The 24,353-nt window shown below is 46.9% G+C and overlaps 1 protein-coding gene across 3 annotated transcripts in view; it reads right to left on the bottom strand.

Annotated features, from left to right (window-relative positions):
• SCN4B (sodium voltage-gated channel beta subunit 4) overlaps positions 1–22,878 on the bottom strand; it is a 28,424-nt gene extending 5,546 nt beyond the window's left edge. The window contains exons 1-4 of one of the 3 annotated variants that reach the window (XM_074335410.2): positions 22,049–22,392; positions 13,618–13,790; positions 12,392–12,620; positions 9,805–9,934 (exon numbers count right to left, since the gene is read on the bottom strand). In XM_074335410.2, coding sequence (XP_074191511.1) covers positions 9,805–9,934; positions 12,392–12,620; positions 13,618–13,790; positions 22,049–22,109 — 593 coding nt within the window. In that variant the 5' untranslated portion in view covers positions 22,110–22,392. Of the gene's footprint in view, positions 1–9,804; positions 9,935–12,391; positions 12,621–13,617; positions 13,791–15,574; positions 15,673–22,048 lie in introns of those variants that run through there. The other 2 variants (XM_074335409.2, XR_016018699.1) reach the window with 2 other exon arrangements.
• Between the last annotated feature and the right edge of the window lie 1,475 nt (positions 22,879–24,353).

The following is a 24,353-nucleotide window of genomic DNA, read 5'->3' as shown; positions in this document are numbered from 1 at the left end:
ATGGCACACTTAAAAAACACACCTTCTCTCAAACCATAGTTCACATTCAACTGACTGCACCAAACAAGTTGAAACTTGTAACACACTGTTACTAAGGTTCAACATTCCACTTCCTGTATTGAAGATCCCTGCCTTTCCATTGGATGGCACTTGGCAGCAGCATTCACCATATTTTGTGATCATGATGGAAGGTTCCATGTCACATATCGCTCTGGTACAGCAATTTCTATCAAATAAAAACATTACGGTGTGACTCATTCACCTTATTCAATGGATCTGGCACCGTGAGACTTACGGCTCTTCCCCAAAATCAAAATGATTCAGGACATGGAGGCAGCCATGACAGCACAACTAAAGATAAAGAGGACGTCCAGAGCTGCTTCAGAAAGCGGCAAGAACGATGGGGTAAGTGTGTTCGAAGCTGGGGGGGGGGGGGGGTATTTTGAGGGGGATTAATGGCAGTGTGTTTTTACTGTAATACATTTTTTTAAATTTAAACATTCACCACATTTTTTATCACACCTTTTATATCTATATATGGATATATAGATATATACAGTATACATTACAGTATACTGTATACACAGTATACAGTATACTGTGTATATACATTACAGTATACAAAAGATTAATATAAAATCCAGTATTATATTATATTATATTATATTATATTATATTATATTATACTATTGTATATAACACCCGGTCTTATGTTATAGCAAAATAAGACGAGGTCTTATATTAATTTTTGCTCCAAAAGACACATTAGAGCTGATTGTCCAGCTAGGTCTTATTTTCGGGGAAACACGGTATATAGTATGGTCAATCCAGCCAATTCCTATTCACCTAACCATCCATATTTCTTTATTGAGAACCTACTGAGTACCAGGCACTGTGTCAAGCTAGAAGGGTGTATAATTTTACATGGTGCTTGCTCTCAGAAAACTTGCAATTTTTCAAGGAATGTGATATTAAACAAGTGACTATGATACAATTTTGTAAATGGTAGCATAGGGATATACCAGGGAGGGACTCAACCTAGGAAGGCTCCTTCTAGGGGTCAGGGAAGGCTCTTTGGACTTGTCATTTAAGCTGAGACCAGGAAAGATGAGCAGGAAAAGAGAGAGGACACATTCCAGGCAGAGGGAATTACACCCATATATGAAAGCCCAGAATTCATGGTGAGATGTCCAACACCTTCCTTCATCTCAGGACACCACCCCATCTCTGCTGTTAATGTAGTCTTTCCTCGCGACTCAGAGGACCCTTCTTAGGCTTCCCCAGGGCCTATCTCTTGCCTCCAGCCTCTCCCCACCCAGGCCCTTTGCCCACTCTGGCCAGACCCTTTCTTCTGAAGGCCTCTGATCATGCCAGGCCCTGCAAGCCCTCACCAGCTCCCCTGCAGTCAGAAGGAAAGCCAATTTCAGCCTGGACTCCCAGGTCCTTAAGTGCCTGTCCCCAGCCTCCTTTGCAGGCTTGTTCTCCCCTTCCTCCCTACAAACTCCCCACCCCCCACTCTCTCAACAAACAAAATGTCTTGTTCTCCAGACACATGCCCACTTCCCAGACTTTCTGCCTTTCCTCTCAGTGGTTCTCCCATCTGAAACACCCTTCTCTTCACCCTCCCCAAGGCTTAAATTATGTCCATCATGCAAGGACTACAAAAAAACATCCCTTTAGCCAAAAATGATTTCCTCATATACCACCCTCTTCTAAATCCCTGCAGCATTCTGTCACACCTCCTTCCTGGCACTGATCCCCTCTACCTTGTATTATATTTATCTGTGTATACACCCTTTGCTTAAAGGCAGAACGTCATTCCTTCCAGAATTTCCCAGAGCACCTAGCACAGTGCCTTGCACACAGTACCTCAAAAATAGCCACCAAATGAAAGAATGAACTCTAGATATACCCCGTGAATCAGTAGGGTATGGTGGCAATGAGTTAAGCTTTGAAGCCAAACAATCTAGGGTTAAAATCCCAGCTCTATCACTTACTAGCTGTGTGGCCTTGGGCAAGTCATTTAACCATTCTGAGCCTCACTTTGCTCAACTGTAAAATAAAAACTATGGATAAAAATGCCTGGAGACAATAGTAGGCATTCAATAAATGACAGGAAGTGTTATTATCTATAGCAGTCTCCTGACCCACCAGTGTCCTAGAGAAAAAATATTTAACCTGTCTTGTTTTCAATGAACCTATGATGGTGCCCAAGGATCACTATTTTCTTTTCTAAGTGCTTTTAAACCACATGTTGAATACTTTGTTCTCCAATTTTGCTCACCATCAATAGTAATATTAGTTATTAAAAACAAAATGCGGGATTTTCCGGAAAAATGGCGGCGTGAGGTGAGCCTCTATAAAGCTCCCCTGGAGTTTACAAAGAGTCGAACAACGAAGACTCCACGGGGGACTCCCTGCACAGCAGACAGGCAAGACGAAGAGGCCCACTACCGACTGAAATCACCTACAGGTGGGAGATTCGCGCGAGTGGAGGGAGGAGGGAAGGGAGAAGTGCGCGGACACGGAGCCGCGCGCAGGACGTGGACCTAGCTCAGTGCTCCGAGCTCGCTGCTTCCCGGAACTACTGCAGCTGCGGGAGAGGGAAGAACTCGGACTGCTAGGGCTCCGCCAGGGCTCCACAGGGCTGAGGGGGCAGCATATAACACGGCTGAACCCAACGCTCACGGCAGAGACCTCGGAGAAAAGACTGAGGGAAGAAGGCTGACAACGGTGGTTTAAGCCCGCACTGCCGAGCAGAGAACGGAGCTTTAGGCACTGAGACTAGCCGCCGCCTCCCTCCCCTCCCAGAGCTCGCCCCGCCCCCACCTGCCCGGTGCTAGAAGCGAAACAGTAGCAGTGTCAGATCAAAACAACAGAAAATTTGCTGTTTTGAGAACTGTGGGCCGCAGACACAGATTCACAGCCCAGCTGGTTCCAGCAGAGGGGAGGGAACTGTTGAAGCAGGACCGGCTGTGGTGGTGGTCGCCGCCATTGCTCTGGGCCACCTCTCGCGACTCACCCCGCCCCTGATCCCACTTATCTGGGCGGATCCCTGCAGGAGTGAGCGGAACTGCTGAGACATACGGGCTCTGAATCAGGAGCTGAAAGAGCTTTGGAGCATCAAAAGCTCTCCGCATACCCACCGGGACGTTGCGCCCTGTGACCTAGAAGAACTATTAACAGAGGAGAGGCCTGTCTCCCAGGGAGTCCCCCCCATTGTGTGAGAAGCAGGAATAGTGCAGAGAAAACATGGCACTGCCGTGTGGGAGAAGAAAAATAAATTGCATTTGGAGAGATAATAAAACATTCTACCAACAAGTACTGGAAAACGGGGTAGACCTCTTCCTATCAACCTGTTGCGGAAGTCACTCCTGTAGATGTCTAGGAAGAGAAATAGTAAACTAGTAATTGCCATGAATAACCAAGGCAAAAAGATAGCTCAGAAAGAAGGTGAAAAATCTCCAGAGAAGGCACTTAAAGATACAGAAATATGTGACTTAAATGACAGAGAATTCAAGATTGCAGTTCTGAAAAAACTCAACGAAATGCAAGAAAACACAGATAGGCAGTTGAATGAACTCAGAAACTCAATCAAAGAACAGCATGGGCATTTTACGAAAGAGATTGAAATTTTAAAAAAGAACCAAATGGAATTTCTGGAGATTAAGAACTCAATAGAGGAAATTAGGAATGAAATAACCAGCTTGGGTGGTGGAGTTGACCAGATGGAGGAAAGAATCAGTGACATCGAAGATAGAAACCTGGAAATGACACAGATAGAAGAAGAGAGAGACTTGAGACTTGAAGGAAGTGAAAGAATTCTACAAGAACTTTCTGACTCCATCAGAAAGAGCAATATAAGAATAATGGGCATACCAGAAGGAGAAGAAAGAGAGAAGGGAAGAGAGAATATATTCAGACAAATTGTCGATGAGAACTTCCCAAATTTGTGGACAGAACTGGACCCTCGAATCCAAGACGCAAATAGAACACCTAGTTACCTCAATCCCAACAGGCCTTCTCCAGGGCACATTGTATTGAAGCTGTCTAAAATCAACGACAGAGAAAGAATCCTCAGGGCAGCCAGGGAAAGGAGGACGGTGGCTTACAAGGGAGAGCCCATTGGATTGTCATCAGATTTTTCAGCGGAAACTCTACAAGCCAGGAGGGAGTGGAACCAAATATTCAAACTATTGAAAGAGAGAAATCATGAGCCAAGAATAATATATCTGGCAAAGATATCCTTTAGATATGAAGGAGGAATAAAGACCTTTCCAGACATACAGAAGCTGAGGGAATTTTCTAATACACGACCTGCACTACAAGAAATACTAAAGGAGGCTATTTGACCACCATCAACAGGGACAATTTGTGGCAACCAAAACTCAAAAAGGGGGAGAGGAAAGGCCTGAACCGGAATATGGGAATGGAGAAAGTAAGCGTGCTGAAGAAAATGGAATACTCTAAATATCAAACTTTCTTTTACATAAACTTAAGGGTAACCACTCAAAATAAATCCAGAACTGAAATATATACTGAAATAAAAGAAGAAACAGAGGGAAACATCATAGAATACCACCACACAGAAATAATAGACAACAACAAAAAGGCAAAGAAACAATGGAGACACAGCCTTACCAGAAAACTAAAGACAGAATGACAGGAAATCCTCACATATCAATAATCACCCTAAATGTCAATGGACTAAACTCACCAATAAAAAGGCACAGAGTAACAGATTGGATCAAAATGCTAAACCCAACCATATGCTGTCTCCAAGAGACACATCTCAGCTACAAGGACAAGCATAGACTCAAAGTGAAAGGGTGGAAATTGACACTCCAAGCAAATGGTACCCAGAGAAAATCAGGTGTAGCCATAATGATATCAGATGAAACAGACTTCAAGGTGAAAAAGATAACAAGAGACAAAGATGGACATTTCATAATGGTGAAGGGGACTGTACAACAAGAAGACATAACAGTCATCAATATTTATGCCCCCAATCAGGGAGCACCAAAATATACCAAGCAACTACTAACAGAACTAAAGGGAGAACTTGACCAAAACACAATTATACTAGGGGACTTAAATACACCATTGACAGCTATGGATAGATCATCCAAACAGAAAATAAATAACGAAATAGTAGCCCTAAATGACACATTAGATGAAATGGACATAATTGACATTTATAGAGCACTTCATCCTAAAACATCAGACTACACATTCTTTTCTAGTGTACATGGAACATTCTCAAGGATAGACCATATATTGGGACATAAAATCAATCTCAACAAATTTAAGAAGATTGAAATCATACCATGCATATTCTCTGATCACAAGGCTTTGAAATTGGATATCAACTGTAAAAAGAAAGCAGGGAAAAACACAAATACATGGAGATTAAACAACATACTTTTAAAGAAGGACTGGGTCAAAGAAGAAGTTAGAGGAGAGATCAAAAGATACATAGAAACAAATGACAATTAAAATACATCCTACCAAAATTTTTGGGATGCAGTGAAAGCAGTTTTAAGAGGGAAATTTATCTCATTACAGGCCTATCTCAAGAAACAAGAAAACTCCCAAATAAATAACCTCATGTTACACCTTAAAGAACTAGAAAAAGAAGAACAAGTAAAACCCAAAGTCAGCAGAAGAAAGGAAATTAGAAAAATTAGAGCAGAACTAAATGAAATAGAGAACAAAAAGACAATAGAAAAAATTAATGTGACAAAGAGCTGGTTCTTTGAAAAGATTAACAAAATTGACAAACCCTTGGCTAGACTCACTAAGATAAAAAGAGAGAAGACACTAATTAACAAAATCAGAAATGAAAAAGGGGAAGTTATCACGGACACCACAGAAATACAAAGGATCAACCAAGAATACTATGAAGGACTATATGCCACCAAATTCAACAACCTAGAAGAAATGGACAAGTTCTTAGAAACATATAGCCTTCCAAGGCTGAACCATGAAGAACTGGAAAATCTAAACAGACCGATCACCAGTAACGAAATTGAATCAGTCATCCAAAACCTTCCCAAAAGCAAAAGTCCAGGACCAGATGGCTTCACTAGTGAATTCTACCAAACCTTCAAAGAGGATCTAATACCAATCCTGCACAAACTCTTCCAAAAAATTGAAGAAGAGATAGTACTCCCTAAGTCATTCTATGAGGCCAACATCACCCTGATACCAAAACCTGGTAAGGACAGCACAAAAAAAGAAAACTACAGACCAATATCTCTGATGAATACCGATGCAAAAATCCTAAATAAAATTCTAGCAAATCGAATACAACAATGCATTAAAAAGATTATTCATCACGACCAAGTGGGGTTCATCCCCAGGGCACAAGGATGGTTCAACATACGCAAATCCATCAATGTGATACATCACATAAACAAAATAAAGGACAAAACTCATATGATTATATCAGCTGATGCAGAAAAAGCATTTGACAAGATACAACATCCATTTATGATTAAAACACTTAATAAAATGGGTATAGAAGGAAAATACCTTAACATAATAAAGGCCATATATGACAAGCCCTCTGCAAATCTCATAATTAATGGAGAAAAACTGAAGCCCTTTGCTCTACGTTCAGGAACACGACAGGGATGTCCCCTATCACCTCTGCTTTTCAACATAGTGTTGGAAGTCCTTGCCAGAGCAATCAGGCAAGAGAAAGAAATAAAAGGCATCCAAATTGGGAATGAAGAAGTTAAATTATCACTCTTTGCAGATGACATGATGCTGTATATAGAAAACCCTAAAGACTCCACCAAAAAGCTATTAGAAACAATCAACGAATACAGTAAAGTTGCTGGCTACAAAATCAACGCACAAAAGTCCATTGCCTTCCTATATACTAACAATGAAATCTCAGAAAAAGAAATACAAAAAACAATTCCTTTTGCAATTGCAGCAAAAAGAATAAAATACCTTGGAATAAACTTAACCAAGGATGTGAAAGACCTATATGCTGAAAACTATAAGACATTTTTGAAAGAAATTGAAGAAGACACAAAGAAATGGAAAGACATTCCGTGCTCATGGATTGGAAGAATCAACATAGTTAAAATGGCCATATTACCCAAAGCAATATACAGATTCAATGCAATCCCCATCAAAATCCCAATGGCATATTTTAAAGAAATAGAACAAAAAATCATCAGATTTATTTGGAATCACAAAAGACCCCGAATAGCCAAAGCAATCTTAAGAAAAAAGAACAATAATGGAGGTATCACACTTCCTGACTTTGGCTTGTACTGCAGGGCTACAATAATCAAAACAGCATGGTATTATTGGCAGAAAAACAGACACATAGACCAATGGAATAGAATTGAGAACCCAGAAATAAAACCACAGAAATATGGACAGATAATTCTTGACAAAGAAGCTAAAAGCATACAATGGAGCAAAGACAGCCTCTTCAATAAATGGTGCTGGGAAAAAGAATGAAACTGGACTGCTATTTGTCACCATGTACCAAAGTTAATTCAAAATGGATTAAAGACTTAAGCATAAGACCTGACACAATAAACTGCATAGAAGAAAACATAGGTACTAAACTTATGGACCTTGGGTTCAAAGAGCATTTTATGAACTTGACTCCAAAGGCAATGGAAGTAAAAGCTAAAATAAACTAATGGGACTATATGAAACTTAAAAGCTTCTGCACAGCAAAAGCAACCATTGACAAAATAAAGAGGCCACCAACTGAATGGGAGAAGAGTTTTGCAAACAGTGCCTCCGATAAGGGGCTAGTATCCAGAATATACAAGGAACTCATGCAACTCAACAACAAAAAAACAAACAACCCAATTGAAAAATGGGCAGAGACATTTCTCCAAAGAGGACATACAAATGGCAAATAGACATATGAAAAAATGCTCAACATCACTAATCATCAGAGAAATGCAAATCAAAACCACAATGAGATATCACCTCACCCCAGTCAGAATGGCGATCATCAACAAGACAAATAGTAACAAGTGTTGGAGAGGCTGTGGAGAAAAAGGAACCCTCATACACTGTTGGTGGGAATGCAGACTGGTGCGGCCGTTATGGAAGGCAGTGTGGAGGTTCCTCAAAAAATTACGAATACAATTGCCATATGACCCAGCAATCCCTCTCCTGGGTATCTACCCAAAAAATCTGAAAACATTTATCCATAAAGACACGTGTGCTCCAATCTTCATTGCAGCTTTGTTTACAGTGGCCAAGACATGGAAACAACCAAAATGTCCTTCGATAGATGAATGGATAAAGAAGTTGTGGTATATATACACAATGGAATACTATTCGGCGGTAAGAAAAGATGATATAGGAACATTTGTGACAACATGGATGGATCTTGAGAGAGTAATGCTGAGCGAAATAAGTCAGACAGAAAAAGCAGAGAACCATGTGATTTCACTGATATGTGGTATATAAACCAAAAACAACAAAAGAACAAAACAAACAAATGAGAAACAGAAATTCATAGACACAGACTAAATAGTTTAGTGGTTGCCAGAGGGTAAGTGGGGTGGGGGGTGGGGGGTGGGAGATGAGGGTAAGGGAGATCGAATATATGGTGATGGAAGGAGAACTGACTCTGGGTGATGAACACACAATGGGATTTATAGATGATATAATACAGAATTGTACATCTGAAATCTATGTAATTTTACTAACAATTGTCACCCCAATAAATTTAATAAAATAAAATTTAAAAACAAAAATGTGGTCATGCTGCATGCTTCTGGCCCCTCTGAAGGCCTCCAAACCCCTCCCAGCCTCTGGCTGTGATGCAAGGAGACAACCCAAGAGTTCTGCATCTCAGCCAGTGCCTGGGATGAAGTGCCCAGTGGTTCCCTGCTCCCCACCCCCAACGCCCTTAACATCCCCCCTTCAGCCTCCTTCCCCTCTTACCAGTGTAATTTCTACCCTTCCCAGCTCATTCCCTCCTCTCAACAAAGCAGAATGAAGCGAATGGGAACAGAGTTGTTCTCCTTTCTCTCATTCATTGCCCTGCTACTGTCACCTTTCTGCTCCAGTGGAAGGCCTGCCTCATCTCCTCTTTCTTGCTAAGAACACAACTTTCAGTGTCTTTTCCCTGCTCTGGTTTTGCAACAGTCCCACCTGCTGCATAGGAGCCTGCCTGTTCTGGCAATTCTGGGCCTGGGGCTTGCACCCTCCGTATCTCCTCTTCTTCCCTCCCCTTCCCCTTATGGATGTCTATTTTTATACCTGAATTTATCCTAGGCTTCCTTGGAGGCTGTATCAGCCTTTTAAAATCTTTTTATCTCCCTCATTTGAATTTTCAGAATTTCACAATAGAAGACTCCCTAGAAGGGTCTTCCCGTTTTAGAGTTTCTGTACATGGAATCTTGTATTTTCTCTGATTTTTTAAAAGGCTTCTTAAGTCCTTTTGTAGGACTTTAGGTTGAGGTGATACAAGTAGAAAGAGAGAGGCTAATGGGAAGGACAGGAAGAGAGTGGGATGAGGAGGAGCAAGTGGATTGCATTTATATACTCAGTGAATTCAATGTATTCAATAAATACCTATTGGGAGGTGAGGAAAGAGGGAATGGGATTTAGTAGAGGAGAGGAGGATTGTAGGGATAGGAAAGGGAGTGGTAGGATTAAGAAGACAGGATGAGGTGAGGAGATGGCTGGAAGGAGGAAGGCTGATGGGGGCAGATGATGGTGAAACAAGAGGATTCTGGGTACACCCACAAGATGAGAATGGCTGGTAGGCTGGTGGGAGGATAGAAGTGTGCTGTGAAGTCAACTCACTTTTTCTCCTGAGTCTTCTTGAGGATGAAGGTGATGAGCTTCTTGAGCAGCAGGATGAAGATGAGGAGTCCAATGACCCCGCCCACAACAGCCAGGATGATGAGTGTCACTGTGTTGTCCACTTCTTCCACTGCATGGCCAGAGCAGGGAGAGAAGGGGGTGGGCAAGGAGAGCAGGAGTCAAGCACCTGGAGCCAAGCACCGTGGCAACGTGGCAACGTAGCCTCCAACCCCAGCCTCTGGGATACGTCCCCCCCAGGCCCCCACCCCTCCCCAGGCCTTACAGCTAGAACCAGAAGCTGGAATGTGGCACCCTCCCAGCTAAGGCACTACACAAAGGGGCCCCTTTCCCCTCCACCTTCCCCTCCCCACACAGACCCTCCCACAGGTGCACACACAAGTTCTAAAATAATTCAGACTCAGAGCCCACAAGACGCAGGTTTGAGTCACGACTTCATCCCCAGATTGCCATGTGAGAATAGCATTGCCTCTTTCTAGGTCTCTTTTGTGTGTGCAGAGAAAATTAAGACTCTCCCTATGATACCTCTCATGTGGTGGGAGGACTTTGGAATCAGATAGTCTGGATTTTAACAACAGCATTTCAGCAGTCACTAACAAGCTGGTAACGCCGAGCAACTTATTTAACCCTTCTATCCTGCTTCCTCATCTGAAAACTGAACTGACTTCTTCCCTAACCTACTCCACCCGTAGTCTCTCCCATCTCTCTTCAACCAACTCCACACTTCTAGTTGTTCTGACCAAAATCCTTGCAGTCACCCTTGACTCCTCTCTTTTCTCAAACCTCATATCCTATCCACCTGAGAATCCTGTTGGCCCTAACTTCAACAAATTCCAAATCTGACCTCTCACCACCACTCTGACCCAATACATCTCTTGCTTGGGTGTTTGTTGTAGCCTCCTAACTGGCCTCCTCACTCCATTGTCTATTCTTGGCACAGCAGCCAGAGAGCCTGTTCCAGCATTAGCTCTTCTGCTCAGAGCCCTTCAGTGGCTCCCATGTCACTCAGTTTTATAGGGCTCCACACAATCTCTCTTAATCTGATTCATATCTTATTACTCATCCTGCTTCAGCCACACTGGCCTCCTTATTGTTCTTCAAGCACCCGCCTGAGGGCCTTTGCACTTGCAGTTCCTTATACCTGGACTATCTTCCCCAAAATATCCTCCCAGCTTCCTCTCTCACCTCCTTCAAATGTCCTCACTCTATGTCACTTTTGCCAGTGAGGCCTTCCCTAGTGATCCTGCTAATACCCCAGCTTTCCATCCCCATTCTACTTCTGCTCCATAAGATAACCATGTTCTCTTATGCAATGCAATTTTCTTCTTTATTTTGTTTTCTATATATCTCCTCCAATTTCCAAAAGGACAAGAATTTGTCTATTTTTGTTCATGTGTATCCTCAGCACCTAGAACAATGGATGCCACGTAGTAGGTGCTCAATAAATATTTTTTTAATAGATGGATGAATGAATCTGAAAACGGAGAGGTCAGCTTGAAGAGGTATGCGAGGAGCAAAGGAGAGAAGGTAAGTGAGAGTGCCTAACTTAGTGCCTGGCACCCAGAAATGCTCCATAAATGTTGGTTCCCTTCCCTTCTCTTCCCTACTGAAAAGGCTGAGCAGAAAGTAGGATGACATCCACACACAGAGGAAGAGGTGATGCCATATGCAGACTTGATTCGGATAACTCCAGGCTCAGAACAAGATGCCTGATAACGTCTGGCTCTGCCTGTGGCCCAGCCAACATTGAACTCATGGGCCTCTCCTGCTCTAGGCATTCCATGTCACCCTGGAGAGCAGTGAACCCCAGGCACACATGAAACACGGCACAATCAGAATCCTTGAACAGGTTCCCTTTCCTTTTTCTCTGCTTCTACACCTCCCTTGCTTTCCAGGCTCCTCTTCCATGAAGCCCAGCCTAACTCCTCCAGCCCCTCCCCAGCCACCTTCAGTGTGTGGGGTCATGTGACCACCTGGCTCCTCATTCTATGGTCCCTCACTGTCTAATTGTTCCACCTGTGTCAGATTGGAATGTTCAGCTGGGATTTAAGCTCCAGATGTTGCGTATGTGTCTAAATGCTCTGCCTCTATTTCAGTTATTTAGCTACCTCTCTTCTGTCCTACCCTGAACTGTAAATCCCTCAAGTAAGAACATTGTGGAGCATTTATAGCACTTTTTGGTACAATACCTGGCATTCAATCAACTTTTGCTAAAGGAACACAGAAGAGTAGTAATAATCAGCATGCACAGAGGGAGATTTACTCAGCACGAAACCCTCCCACGGAGCTTCTCTCTCACAACCCTGGGAGAATGCAGCCATATTACAATTTTACAGATGAGGAAAATGAGGCTGAGAGAGGCTAAGTCTCTTTTATAAGCCATTCAGTGGCAGAAAAAGTGTTCAAGCTAAGTTTTGTGAGCTTCCAGATGTAACTCTAGCGACTCTTAAAAGTATAAAGTGAAAGAAAACACCAGTGTGGTCCATTTTACCATTTCATTGTAACACTGAGTTGGGTACCACCCAGCCCTTCCTATTCCACTACCCTTGTCTCAGCCCCCACTGCATACGTTTATCAACCACTTGGAGGAAGATGGTGGCATGGTGCTGAAGATCTTTCTCCTTGGGATTCTTCACATAACAGGTGTATTTGCCCGTGTCGCTGAAATCCACGTCCTTCAGCAGAATGGAAATGTTGTTCATCTTCTCCTTAGTGGAGCCCTCCAGAGTGATGCGGTCATCATTTTTCAAATGCACCCTGGGGTCAGACTTCTCATTCTTCACAGTCCCGTTTATGAGCTGGGAGGGAGAGGGAGGAAAAGGAGGCAGACAAGAGAATCAGGGTCGTCAGGGGTCATGACATCACTCCAGCCCTCTCGCTGGGTGTCTGCCCTGTCCTGGTCCAGGAGGAGCCTGTGGTTAGAGGTGCTCCCTCCCTCTTGCTTTCCTTCCAGTATCGATAACTCTGCCTGTCTAACTTGAACTTTGTTTGCTTCAGGCCAAACCCATGTTCTTTTATTGAGGTCTCCCTGGGATGTAGCACAGCTCTTAGTGCTTTCTTCATAAAAGCCTTTTATAATGACTCCTGCAAATACCACACTCATTTCCCTCTGTCACTACCCCATCCTTTGCTGACATGCGTCCCCTGTCCATCTCAATTCTGGCCCTCCATCAAGACCTGGATCAATCCTGCAGCACTGTCCGTCACCACTCTCTGAATTCAGCATTTAGTTATATCCAGGGTTGGTCACTCGTGGCTTCCCATATGTTAGTCTAGGATCCCCTACTAGATTGCAGAGTGAGTCTTCAATAAACACATGTTGATTGACCCATCCCACACACAGCCCTGTTAATGCTCCTGCAGATCTCATTCTCTTCTCAGCTTCCTTTCCCTTCTTTCCAAGTCCGGTTCCATAGCCCTTCTCCCGTTTGGACTCTTATTCCCGCTCTCCAAGCCTTCCAAAGGTCCTTCTCTCTCCTGTTTTTTAAATTAAATTATTATCTTTTACACAAGCAATCCAAGTTTTAGGTATTTCTTCAGACCAGACAGAGGACTCTAGCCAAGAATCCCAACGGGCCCCACATTCTGGTAACATGATCTAAGCATCCCTCCCACTTAGATCTTTCTATATAGGCTCTGCAAAGAATACTGGGAGAAAGGATGACAAAGGGTGAGTTCTGGGACTATCACAGTGGGGTCAGTCTAGAAGGGACCATAGTCTGGGATGAGGCAGGGGTGAAGCAACAGGGAAGGGAGGAGGATATGAGCTGTACTGTCCCTTCCCCCACTGCTTACAATCTTGAATGTATCACTGCCGTTGTAGGACCACCAGAAGCCAAGGTCACGGAAGCCAAAGCAGCTGGAGAAGGTGCAGGGCAGCAGGATCTCCGTGCTGTTGACAGCGTAGATGGTGTTGGCTTTTCCCACAGACACCTCCAACGACAGGGACACGGGAAGCAAGAAGAGACCTGTGTGAGGGGGCACCACCTCGCTTAATAAAACCCCTCCAGAACCTCCAGGCCGGGCCTCTGGAAGGTCACCCTCAGTGTTAACATCAGGAAGATGGTTCTCCATTTCAGTTGACACTGCCTAGACCACCCGCCATAATTCTCCATTTCTTCCTCATTGGCCTAGGCAGGATTGAATTCTGGGCCAGTTAGCAGCCCTTGTGGCAATCTAAATGACCACCAGGGGTCACCCCTACCCAAGAAAATGAGGCTCTTGCCTGGGTGTGGATGGTCCGCGTCCCCTGTCCCGTGGGCGCAGTTGCTGAAAATGCTATCCCTGCCCCACCCCAAGGGAAGGCCGGGCTCCTTCGATTTGCCGTGGGAATTTCCCCTAGGCTAGTGTGCGGCCTCCTTGTTACGTTTTCAGGATTGGCGAGGGCGGAGGGGTGCACTGAGCGGGATCCATACGGTGAAGAAGAGAAAACTGCAGCCACAGTACCCTGATAACGCCCCGCGGCTGTCGTCACCTAACCCTAGAGGACCCCACCGGCACCGAGGGGCGGAGAGGCAGAGGGACACTCCCGATGGACCCTGCTTGGCCATCTGAATCCAACGCCCTTGGCCACTGAACAGAACCTGAGAGCAGAACGGACAAGCCGGGGTGGAATAGGTGGTGGGTGGGTGCATAGAAAGGCCGCAGGTCTCAGCACTGGGCAGCAGCAAGGGTGGAGCGACAAAAGTAATCAGGGAGAGAAAGTAAGAGGGGGAGGGCTGAAGAAGACAGATTGAGGAGGCAGATTCCGGACAACCCGAATGCCCGCAAGTGGGAGGTGGTGCCAAGAGGGGGCTGAGCCTGCTATCCCCTCCTGACCCGGAGAAGCCCATCCTACCCCCCACGTCTCACAGCCACACTCCAGACCCTCATTCTGGGAAAGGCCCCAGAGTGCACCTCTCTCTCTCTCTCTCTCTCTCTCTCTCTCTCTCTCTCTCTCTCTCTCTCTCTCTCTCTCACACACACACACACACACACACACACACACACACTTCCCAGCACATCAATACTATCCCTGTCTTTTGGGCAAGAGAAAGCCATGAGTTTCCACTCATGGCCTCTGGAACCCACCTTATGAGTCCTTATAAGGGAACCTGGCCCTTCTCCTGCCCTACAAAGTCCTTGAGAAAGCCCCATTGTACCTCAAGGTCATGGAAGGAGGCAGTTGGAATTGGATGCCATCTCTCCTTGCCCCTAGATGAAATGGTACTTGGGGTCACCCCAGGTGAGAACATGAGGGCCCTACTCAGGTTCCCAGTGATCCCCAAGAATAATGCCCCTTTCCTGGTAAGCAATGCATGTGGGTGATCTCATTTCATTCTCACTTCATACCTGCAAGGTGGGTGTTACTACCCAAATTCTACAGGTGGGAAAAGTGAGGCTCAGAAGAGCGAAGTGTCTCACCCAAAGCCTTACAACTTCTAGGAGTAGTTAGACTCTGAACTGGGGTCTGACTCAAGGGCTCTTGGGCAGTTGAGAGCAGCCGCCTGGCTGTACTGCCTCCTATTTCAAAGTTTCCCTGGCACCTCTTCCTAGACTGCAGGTTCCCTCAACTACTTGGACCTCCAGAGCTAACAGATCCAGGCTGATCCATTAATCCCACTGCCTTATTTTAGAGACAGGACAACTAAAGCCCCAAACGGTAGGGGACGTGGCTGAGGACTGCACTTAGTGGCTGGCTGAGCGAGGGTTCCCAGAACCATTCTTATTCCCAGGACATCAAGGGTTAGTCTTTGTTTTCAAAGTTACCAACCTTGCTCTTTCTCTCAATCCTCACTCTTGAGGAAGGACCTCTTTTGTCTGACTTCATTCCTTCGTGGTGCATCATAAACCAGTTTCCTCTTGTTTTGCCTATATGAGATAATGATGCAAGGTGCACCTGAGCAATGCTTTTTGTAAACAATGACAGAGAAGTAGCTGCAAGAAGAGCTGACAGCTTGGCTCCTGCTCTCCAGGATCCCCTCAGCTTCTTTAAGTCCCCTTAGCTTCTGAAGGCAAAGTGGACTGCTCTTACCGCAAAGCTCAGAAATAACACCCCACGGGCCAGGAACCAAATCGTAACCCCTGCCACTGCTGATAATAGCTGATACAGTAAGTCCTCACTTAACATAGTCGATAGCTTTGGTGACTTCAAGCAAAATGATGTATAATGAAACCAGTTTTACCATAGGCCAATTGATATAAACAAGAGTTCCTATGGCATCTTACCAACGTTGTCTCAAAATGATGTTGAATGACATTACATAATTCAAGGCCCTGCTGTATGTATTTATCAAGCCTTTACTGTATTCCAGGCACATTTAAACCTCACACCCATACTATGAGTGATGTGCTAGAATAGCTCCACATCACAGATGAGACAATTGAACATAGAGAGGTGAGGTGATTTGCCTAAGGTCAAGAGACATATCTATCATCCCAAAGCCCCAAAGCAAGAAAATCCTTCTCTACATCCTAATGTAGCAAGGTTTGCCCACCAGCATTCCAACTGGGGTTGAGAGGTTATTTCAATTATCCCTCATTCGTAGGTCAGCTCCTGTGTGCCAGGAATTGTTCTAGAGCTGTGGCTTTCAAACGAGAGAGCATTAGAATCACCTGGAGAGCAATTACGGCTAGCTTGGCCCACTTCTGGAATTTCTGATTCAGGAGCTCTAGAGTGGAGCCTGAAAATTTGCACTTCTATAATGTTCCCAGGAAATGCTGTGTTTAGCACAACACTTTGAGAACCACTGTGCTAGAGGATTTATACATATTAATTCCAACTTTTATTAGAATGCTGTAAGGTAGGTATAATGTCTCATTTTACAGATGATGAAATTGAGGCTCAGAGAGGTTAAGTAACTTGCCCAGGGCCACATAATAAGTGGTGACTCTGAGCATTAACTACAAAATAGGATGGGCATTTTATATATAATGCCTCATTTAATCCTCGTACTAATGCTAGGAGGTACTTATTATTTGCACCCCAATATACAAAATGAAGAAACAGGCTCAGAGAGATTGCTTGCTCAAGGCCACACACCGGGTGAGTGGAATAAGCAGCATTCAGACGCAGGTCTACTTTTCACCACGCTATGAAGGTGCCTCTCCGAGAGAACAATGCTGTCAGAGCTAGCTCTCCTAGCACTCCTGATTTTCCTTTTACCTCTGCCTTTCCTACCCCCACACCTCCACCCACACACACACCCCCCCCCTCCCCGAGCTGTAGGAACTGGAGCCACACACAGGATTCCACCGTCCAGCCTAGAAGGTGGCCTTCTGGTCAGAGACCCCAACTCTGCTTCTCACCCCTCATTGTCCCCACAAACCAAGGAGCAGGATGTGGAGCTGTGACAGGGAAGCTCTCAGGGTAAGGCAGCTTCCTGAGAGCTGCAGGCCTCCCTCAGGGCTCAAGCCCAGGCTCCAAGTAGCACCACAGCTCCAGCCTCCAGTGCTCACTGGCACCCCTGTCTAGAAATTGGGATCCTGGGGAAGATGGGGTAACTCAAGTCAGAGCCAAGTCCCCTCCCCAACCCCAGCCAGAATGGCATATGCAAGAGCAACAAAGATACACATTAAAAGTGATATATTTTTGACTGCTTTAAATAGATAGAAGCAGAAAGAGAGGAGTCTAGGATAAAGGAGAAAACTATTTCCTTAAGGTCTGGCTAATGGCAATGCACATTTTTACCTGATTAGTGTGCACCTATGTGGATGGCTTAACTCTAATAAACTCGCAACTCGCGGACTCCCAAAGTGAAGCATTGCCATTCCCACCATAGCCTGAGAGGGACAAAGAAAAGGCAGACACGGTTCCATGGAGAAGTCCAGAGCCCCAAGTTAAGGCATCAGAGAGAGTAGGCAAGCCTGGCCTTTCCACAGCACTCCCTCCCAGTAGTCGGGAAGTCCTGCCAGCTATTTTCTGGGTGGCTTATGTACAGGAAAACTCAGGGGCCTGTCTCCTGCTGTCTCACCTGTGAGGCTGTGCCTAGGGGAGAGGAGGGAACATGAGTAGGTGTGGATCCACTGGAGGCCCCTGGAGCAGTGCTTCAGTGGGATGACCCAGTCAGGAGAGGATGGGTCAGCAGGTACAAGGCAGGTACCACTCTGCCTGCTGACCTTGAGAAATTCAGAGATACCACATCCCCAAAACCGGGATAGCTGTCTTTCCTACCTCCCCACCTTGGTGTAAAGCCAAAACGTGAGATTATAAAACACAAGAAGTGCTTCAGTGAGTCGACCTAGGCACCCTGCAGGTAGAGGAGGATAGTCATTGAAAGGAGGGAGGGGGACAGAGTGGGCCCCCAACACAAGTCTGGAAATAACCAGGGCACCTCTGGCTTAATGACCAGTGCCAGCCAAGAATGTCTCCAGGCCATTCACACATTGTTTTATACTTCTACCCTGTACCACCTCTCGGAGGTAATGATGTCCATGTGGCTGGCTATTTCCCTGGCTAAAGAAGAACTTTCTTTGCTTTGTCCCAAACCTAACTCTTTAGAATTTCAAGGTGTGTATACATAATTGGGATTGGGGGTCTATTTCTGGTATCACGGGGCTGACGAACACGTCCTCCTCTTCGTGAGCCTATGGGATTCAATCCTGAGCCTCAAAGCTTTGCCTTTCTCACTAAAGGTCCCTAAGCATTCGGCCACTCTCAGAGCAGCCAGTTTGTTTGCCATTCTCTGAAGTCTTCAGCCCACTCCCATCCTCACCCAGGTGCTGCAGTTTTGTCTATGGATTGATTCAGGACTCCCAACTTTTATTAAAGTAAAAATATATTCGGTACATGCAAATGTTATTATCAAATAGTCATACCAGCAGAAATCTAATGGCTACCATCAGATATTGCAAGGTAAATGCCAAAACAGGAAATGGTCTGCCTCCTTTCCCCACATCCAAGTATCAGTCACACCTACCCGGTATGGAAGGCGGAGAGAGGAACAGGGTGCTGCCTACTCTAAGCTTAGCTCCAAGGGCTTTGCTGACTTTAATAGGGAAGCTGATACACTCTGGCCCCAAGGGAGTCAGAGAAGCTCAAAGTTGGAGCTCAGAGGTAGAAAGTGGGCTGAGGCCAGCAGGACAAGACTCTTCTTGGTGCGTAGGCCCTAGTGGCTATGGGAGACAAGTCTGGGCCAAGCAAACACCCCTGGGTCCAAAGACAAAGGAAAGATTTCAGCTCCCTCTCCCTAGGCAACCTACCTACTTCCTGCCCACTCCCAGGAGCTTTCCTGGGATAAAAGCATGCCCCTGAGACAGCAGAAGTTGCTCAACAAAACCAGCTTTGCAAACAAGTCCAAGCAGTGTGTTTGTCCCTCCTCTTGCAGGCTAGAGAATAGGTATGTTGGCAGGGCCAGCCCATGGCTTATGCAGCGATCCCCACACCCTCAGCAACAGGGCAAAGTGGGAGGATCTGTGCCCAGGGTCTGCCTACCATGCTGCCTATCGGGAGGTAGCCCGTCATAAGAGTTTAGGGATGCCTCACAGGCCTGCATCGCCAGAAAAAGAACTAATCATTGGTTCCAGATTCAAAGCTGGGGTCTCCCTCCACTTCTCCCCTTTCCTGCCCTCTTCTCCATGAACTCCTTACTTACCCTTTCCTTTTCCTTCCTCTAAGTGGGATTGAGCACCCGCTCTTTAATTGCTTTCTCATTAAACAAGCCCTTAATAAATACATACCAAGGGAAAGAGTGTTGTGCAACATAGCATCCTCACAAGTGATAATTAAACACAGATCACAGCAATTAAGCAAATCAGGGAACAAGGAAGGGGTTGGCAGGACAGATATATTGCCAGTGACATGCTTAGGAAGGGACTGGCACCCACCTAAACGTCAACTGCAATACTACAGTCTTGGAAACTGCTTCTCAATTAAGAAAAGGGCGTCTTCTTGAGTTATTATAATCACTTAGTCTCAGTCAGTAAGACTGAGTTTGATGTGGAGAAAGGGGCTGGAGGAGTAGGACACTCCTGGGAGCTTACTAGTTCATTCCCAGTCCCCACAGTTGTGAGAACAATAGCTTTGCCCACCCCCTAGCTTCTATCCCTTCATGTCCAGGCCCCAGAGCCTCTCTCATTCTTTATTTAGCCTATCAGCACACTCCCTGCTGACATTCCCCTCACCAGACTTTGGTTAACCAGGAGGCAAGTTAGTATGACAGAGCCCAAGAGACCTGGATTCTGTCTTACTTGACCATCAATTGGCCATGCAGTTGGGCAAGTCACCTTCCCTCTCTGGACCATGGTTTCCTCTTCCTCTTTCTGTGCTATGGTTTCCAAAGTTCCCGCCAGTATCGATGCTGCCAGGGAGCATCTCCAGTCGGCTGTCCAGTCAGCTCCACATCTCCCCACTGGGCTGAGAGAAAGGATGACGCCTGTGTCCCAAGCTCAGGGCAATGCCACTGTGAGGACTCAGTAGTGGCTGCCTGAGCAAGGCCCAAGAGCGGACCCTGGTTGTATTCCTAGTGCAGACCAGAGGGGCAGTGGGCAGAGCAGGTGGGGCCAGTTCTGGGGCCTGCGGTCTCCCACCTACAAATCACTCTGCTTTCTCCTGAGGGTAGGTAGCTCAGGACTTCATCCAAACCTGCTGCAAGGGGCCCCGCCCCTACCTGGCCTACCAGTTACACAGTCCTCAGAGGAGATGGGGTCTTCCACCTGAAGAAAACTACCAAGACTCTGCCCACAATCTCCCCAACACACACACACACACACACACACACACACACACACACACACACACAGTGTGCAGTGTGGTTTCCCTCAGAAGACTGGTTCTATGACTATTCTAACAGCTCCCACTGGCATCCACCATCCAACCAGGCAGCAGCAGGTGTGGATAAGTGGGCTAGTTAAATCACTGTGAGTTTGAATTGCCCAGGAACCCCTTCCTCCTGCCATGGTCACAGTGGGAACCTGGGCAGGTTAGAGATGAGAGGAGAGGGAGCTAGTGTAGAAGGGCACTGTGACCAGCCCATGAAGAGGAGCCTCAGGCCTCACAGAGGTCCACTTCATTTGGGTCACTGTGAAACCAGCACAAAGCTGTTTCTCTGGAGGTACCAGAGAAAACACCAAGGTCTTCTATCTGGCTTTAGTGGTGTAACTAAATCAGTGGCTCCTGAGTGAAAGAAATGCTCTATCCCCCCTCCACCATCACGTGCTAACATAACAGGTCTGCATAGAGTTTATATTTGCAGAAACAGCAGTGACTGCCCTTAGAAAGCTTCTGTCTCCCTGTTTTCAGCACGATTGCCTACATCGTGTGGCTAACCCAATCAGGGCAGCTGCAAAAAGCCAAATCTGACCAATATAAACAGGAAGAGGTACAGGTGCCAGAGATGGAGTTGGCTTGCATTGAAATCCATCTATGATTTATGAGATTACATTCTGGACTAATAAATACTGTTCCTAATCTCTTATTGTTTGACACTCAAAACTATTGTGTGTATATTCATAAATATTAATACTCTGTTCCTTCTGTATCCTCTGGAAGTGTCTCCTCAGTCTTCACATTCATCCCAAAAATGAGGAGCCAGGAGCAGGCTAAACAGGCCCTCCCTATGGAATCCCTTTGTAAGAAGGGATGCAAGACCCTTCTTAAAAGGGGGCTTGACCAATCTTCCAAGTCCTTCCAACCCCTTCCAGGCCTTAGTGTGGAGCTGCAGGGAAGGTAGTGGACACTGGAAGAGGCACAAGGCATTTAAGCCAAACAGAAAAAGGTCCAGGAGGAGGGGGGTCACACACACACACACACACACACACACACACACACACACACACACACACACGGTGCGTGTCTGATGCCTGAGTAACAAGCATCCAAGTTGCAAACAGCTCTGGGCAGAGCTAGAAACCACAGTCCCAACAATCTCACGTGCAACTCACCAGGCATTCCCTGCACCCAAGGCACAGACACTGCCACCACCACCCCCTATCCCCCAGCACACCCAAACCTCTGAACTCGGAGACCCGCGCTGCAGCCCCAAGATCCAGCTCCAGAAAACTGGAACTGAAGGAGCCAGAGATAGCGGAAAAAGTAATCGCGAGGATGGCGGGCCAGTGGGGCCGGAGACGTGCAGGATCCTCAGGGGGCACAGCCGACCGAGCCGGGCGTTGGGCAAGAAGCCAGTGGCAGTCGTGCTTGTTCCGTGCCGCACTCCGAAGCTCACCCCATCCCAGTGTCCTCTCCTCTGGGGGAATGAATGGGGGGGGGGGAAGGGAGGCAGAAGAGAGCAAGCTGGGGCTGCCTTACCCAAAAGCCCAGTGCCCAGCCATCTCGCCCGGGCTGCGCCTCGGTCCCCAGCCCCGAGCATCGTTCGATTCTCTCCGGAGCGCGCCAGGGGCGCGGGGATGGGATACAGAACACAGCGGCGCCGGCAGTCCGCGGTCTGCAGTGGGCCCTAAGCTGCCGCGGAGCTCTGCGCCGCCGGCCGGAGCTCGGGAAAGTTAGCGGGTAAAGAGCGAGAGGCGGGGGAGGGAGGGAAAGGAGGAGCCGGCTGCAGAAAAGGCAGCTGAGGGCACCGGGAAGAGTAGGAGGAGCACGCGGAGCAGGAGGAGGAAAAGCTGGAGGATCGCTGAGCGAGCGCAGAGGCGAGCGTCGCTGCGCCTCTACCCTGGAAGCGCTCCAGCCGCAGGAGGGGTGGTGGCGGTTGTGGAGCCCAGGACGACCCCGCTCGCTGCGTACCCAGCCCAGTGCGCCCGCCTCCTGGTCCCGGGCCCCGGGAGTAGGACGGGCCCCGCACTCCATTTCCAGGTTGGCTGCGGCTAGGCTCTGCAGGGCAGCCCGCAGCCGCCCGCATCGTCCCATGCACTGAGCTGTCAGTTAGGAGGATACTTTTGGGGAGAGTAGAAGTGGCGCTTTTCGAGTGTGGAAGGCTGTGTTGTGCTTTGGGGAACACGGGTAGAGTAGTGACTCCCCTCCCGAGGCCGCGAGGGGACTTCTCGGCTGTCTGCAGCTGGCACAGGCTCAGCGGGTGGGAGTACGTGGGCTTGCCCTCTGCCGCCCCGCGGACACGCGCAAGGCAGGCTATGGGAACTGAGCTTACAATTGCACACTCCCTCCCAACGCCCCCCAACCTCTCCCATTTCTTCATAGACTCCGCGGAAATCATGGTGCTCCTGGTTAAGGAATCAGGCCAGATGCTACCGACTCCCCTCCCCCCACACACACCCCTACTTCACCTAGCATGCCTCCCTCAGACTCCTCCCTTTCGCCCTCCTCCCAGAGTTTCCCCTCTCCTTCAGAGCCCGGGAAGACTCCTTCCGCCTCCCTTTAGGGCTCCCAGCTTGGGGCTCAGCTAAGTCAAAGGGCTAAGGGGAGACTGCCAACAAGGAAGTCTTTTTCCTGACCGTCTTGAGGTAGAAGTGAGGAGTGCTGTTTCCGGTGGCTTGGTAGCTGATGTCTGATATGCTCCTCAGCACCCGCTTCCCAACCACCCAGGTTCCCTCCCTCCACCGCAGATCCTGTCTGCCTTCCCGACCATGCATTCTTTTCCTGGCAAACTTGGAAACCTGCTACCACTTCCTGGCCTGACCCCTACTACAGCCCCCTCAATGGCTCCCCACCACCCATCTTCTTAATCTGGGGTCCCTGGTGGACCCCTTGAGGCTGTATGGGGAATGCTGAATGTCTATTAGTGTTTTTCCAGAGAGAGGCTTGCTGCCTCCCTTCAGTATAGCTGTGACAGTACAGTGCCGCTGAAGTCAAATCCTGGCTGCAGCATTTATTGTGGTGTGACCTAGAGCAACTTATGCAACTTCTGCAGATGCCTCATCTGTAAATGAGGAAAGTAACGGTATTTACCTCCTGGGGTTGTTAAGAGCAATGCCACCCTTAGACCTAAGCAACGGAGCCCTCAGCCCTGGGCTCCTGAGTTTAAAGGGCCTCATTCTGGCCCTCCTCTGTCTAGGACAGGACAGATGGTAGTCCATGCATCTCCTCTTCTAGACCATGCTCCGGATATCCTCTCAGGAGCTGACCATGCAGATATGCACCCATAGGCTTGGGGAGTGGGCAAAGGGCAGCTGTTTGCAAGGGGTAGGAAGTAGATGGAACTTGACCTGCAAGTGGAGCATTCCCAGGCAGACATAAGTGTGCATGGTTTTTGGACCTGGTCTAAAAATTAAGACCAAGGAAAATTAATCAAAGGTGTGTGTGTGGGGGTGGGGGGCAATAGGTAAATTTTAACATTTTGTTATCTTGATTTATAACTTATATTTAGACATATATGTAATTTCCATTTGTACGCTTGCCCCAAGCTTCACAAACATCAGAAGTGCACCTGACTGTAAAAATTGAATGAGATATTATTGCATATAAAAGTACTTAGCAGAGTGCTAGGCATAGGGTAAGTCCACAGTACATTTCAGCTCTTATATTCTCAAAGAGGTCTGTGGCCCAAAAAGGGTAAGCCTCTTTCCATCTCCAAGTTTGCACACTCACCCTCTCCTTCCCTGGGCGGTCGTGGACACTAGATCAACAGGGCTAGGCATCCACACGGCCCACTTTATTTTTACAGCAGGGGTCATGTTTCTCAAAGCAGGAGGCTGAGGTAAGA

Source organism: Rhinolophus sinicus, chromosome 14 (genome assembly GCF_057876585.1).
Source record: "Rhinolophus sinicus isolate RSI-liver-muscle chromosome 14, RSI-T2T, whole genome shotgun sequence".
Taxonomy (NCBI): domain Eukaryota; kingdom Metazoa; phylum Chordata; class Mammalia; order Chiroptera; family Rhinolophidae; genus Rhinolophus; species Rhinolophus sinicus.
Note: the sequence above shows the minus strand (reverse complement) of the source record. Positions and strands in the feature narration are given on the sequence as shown.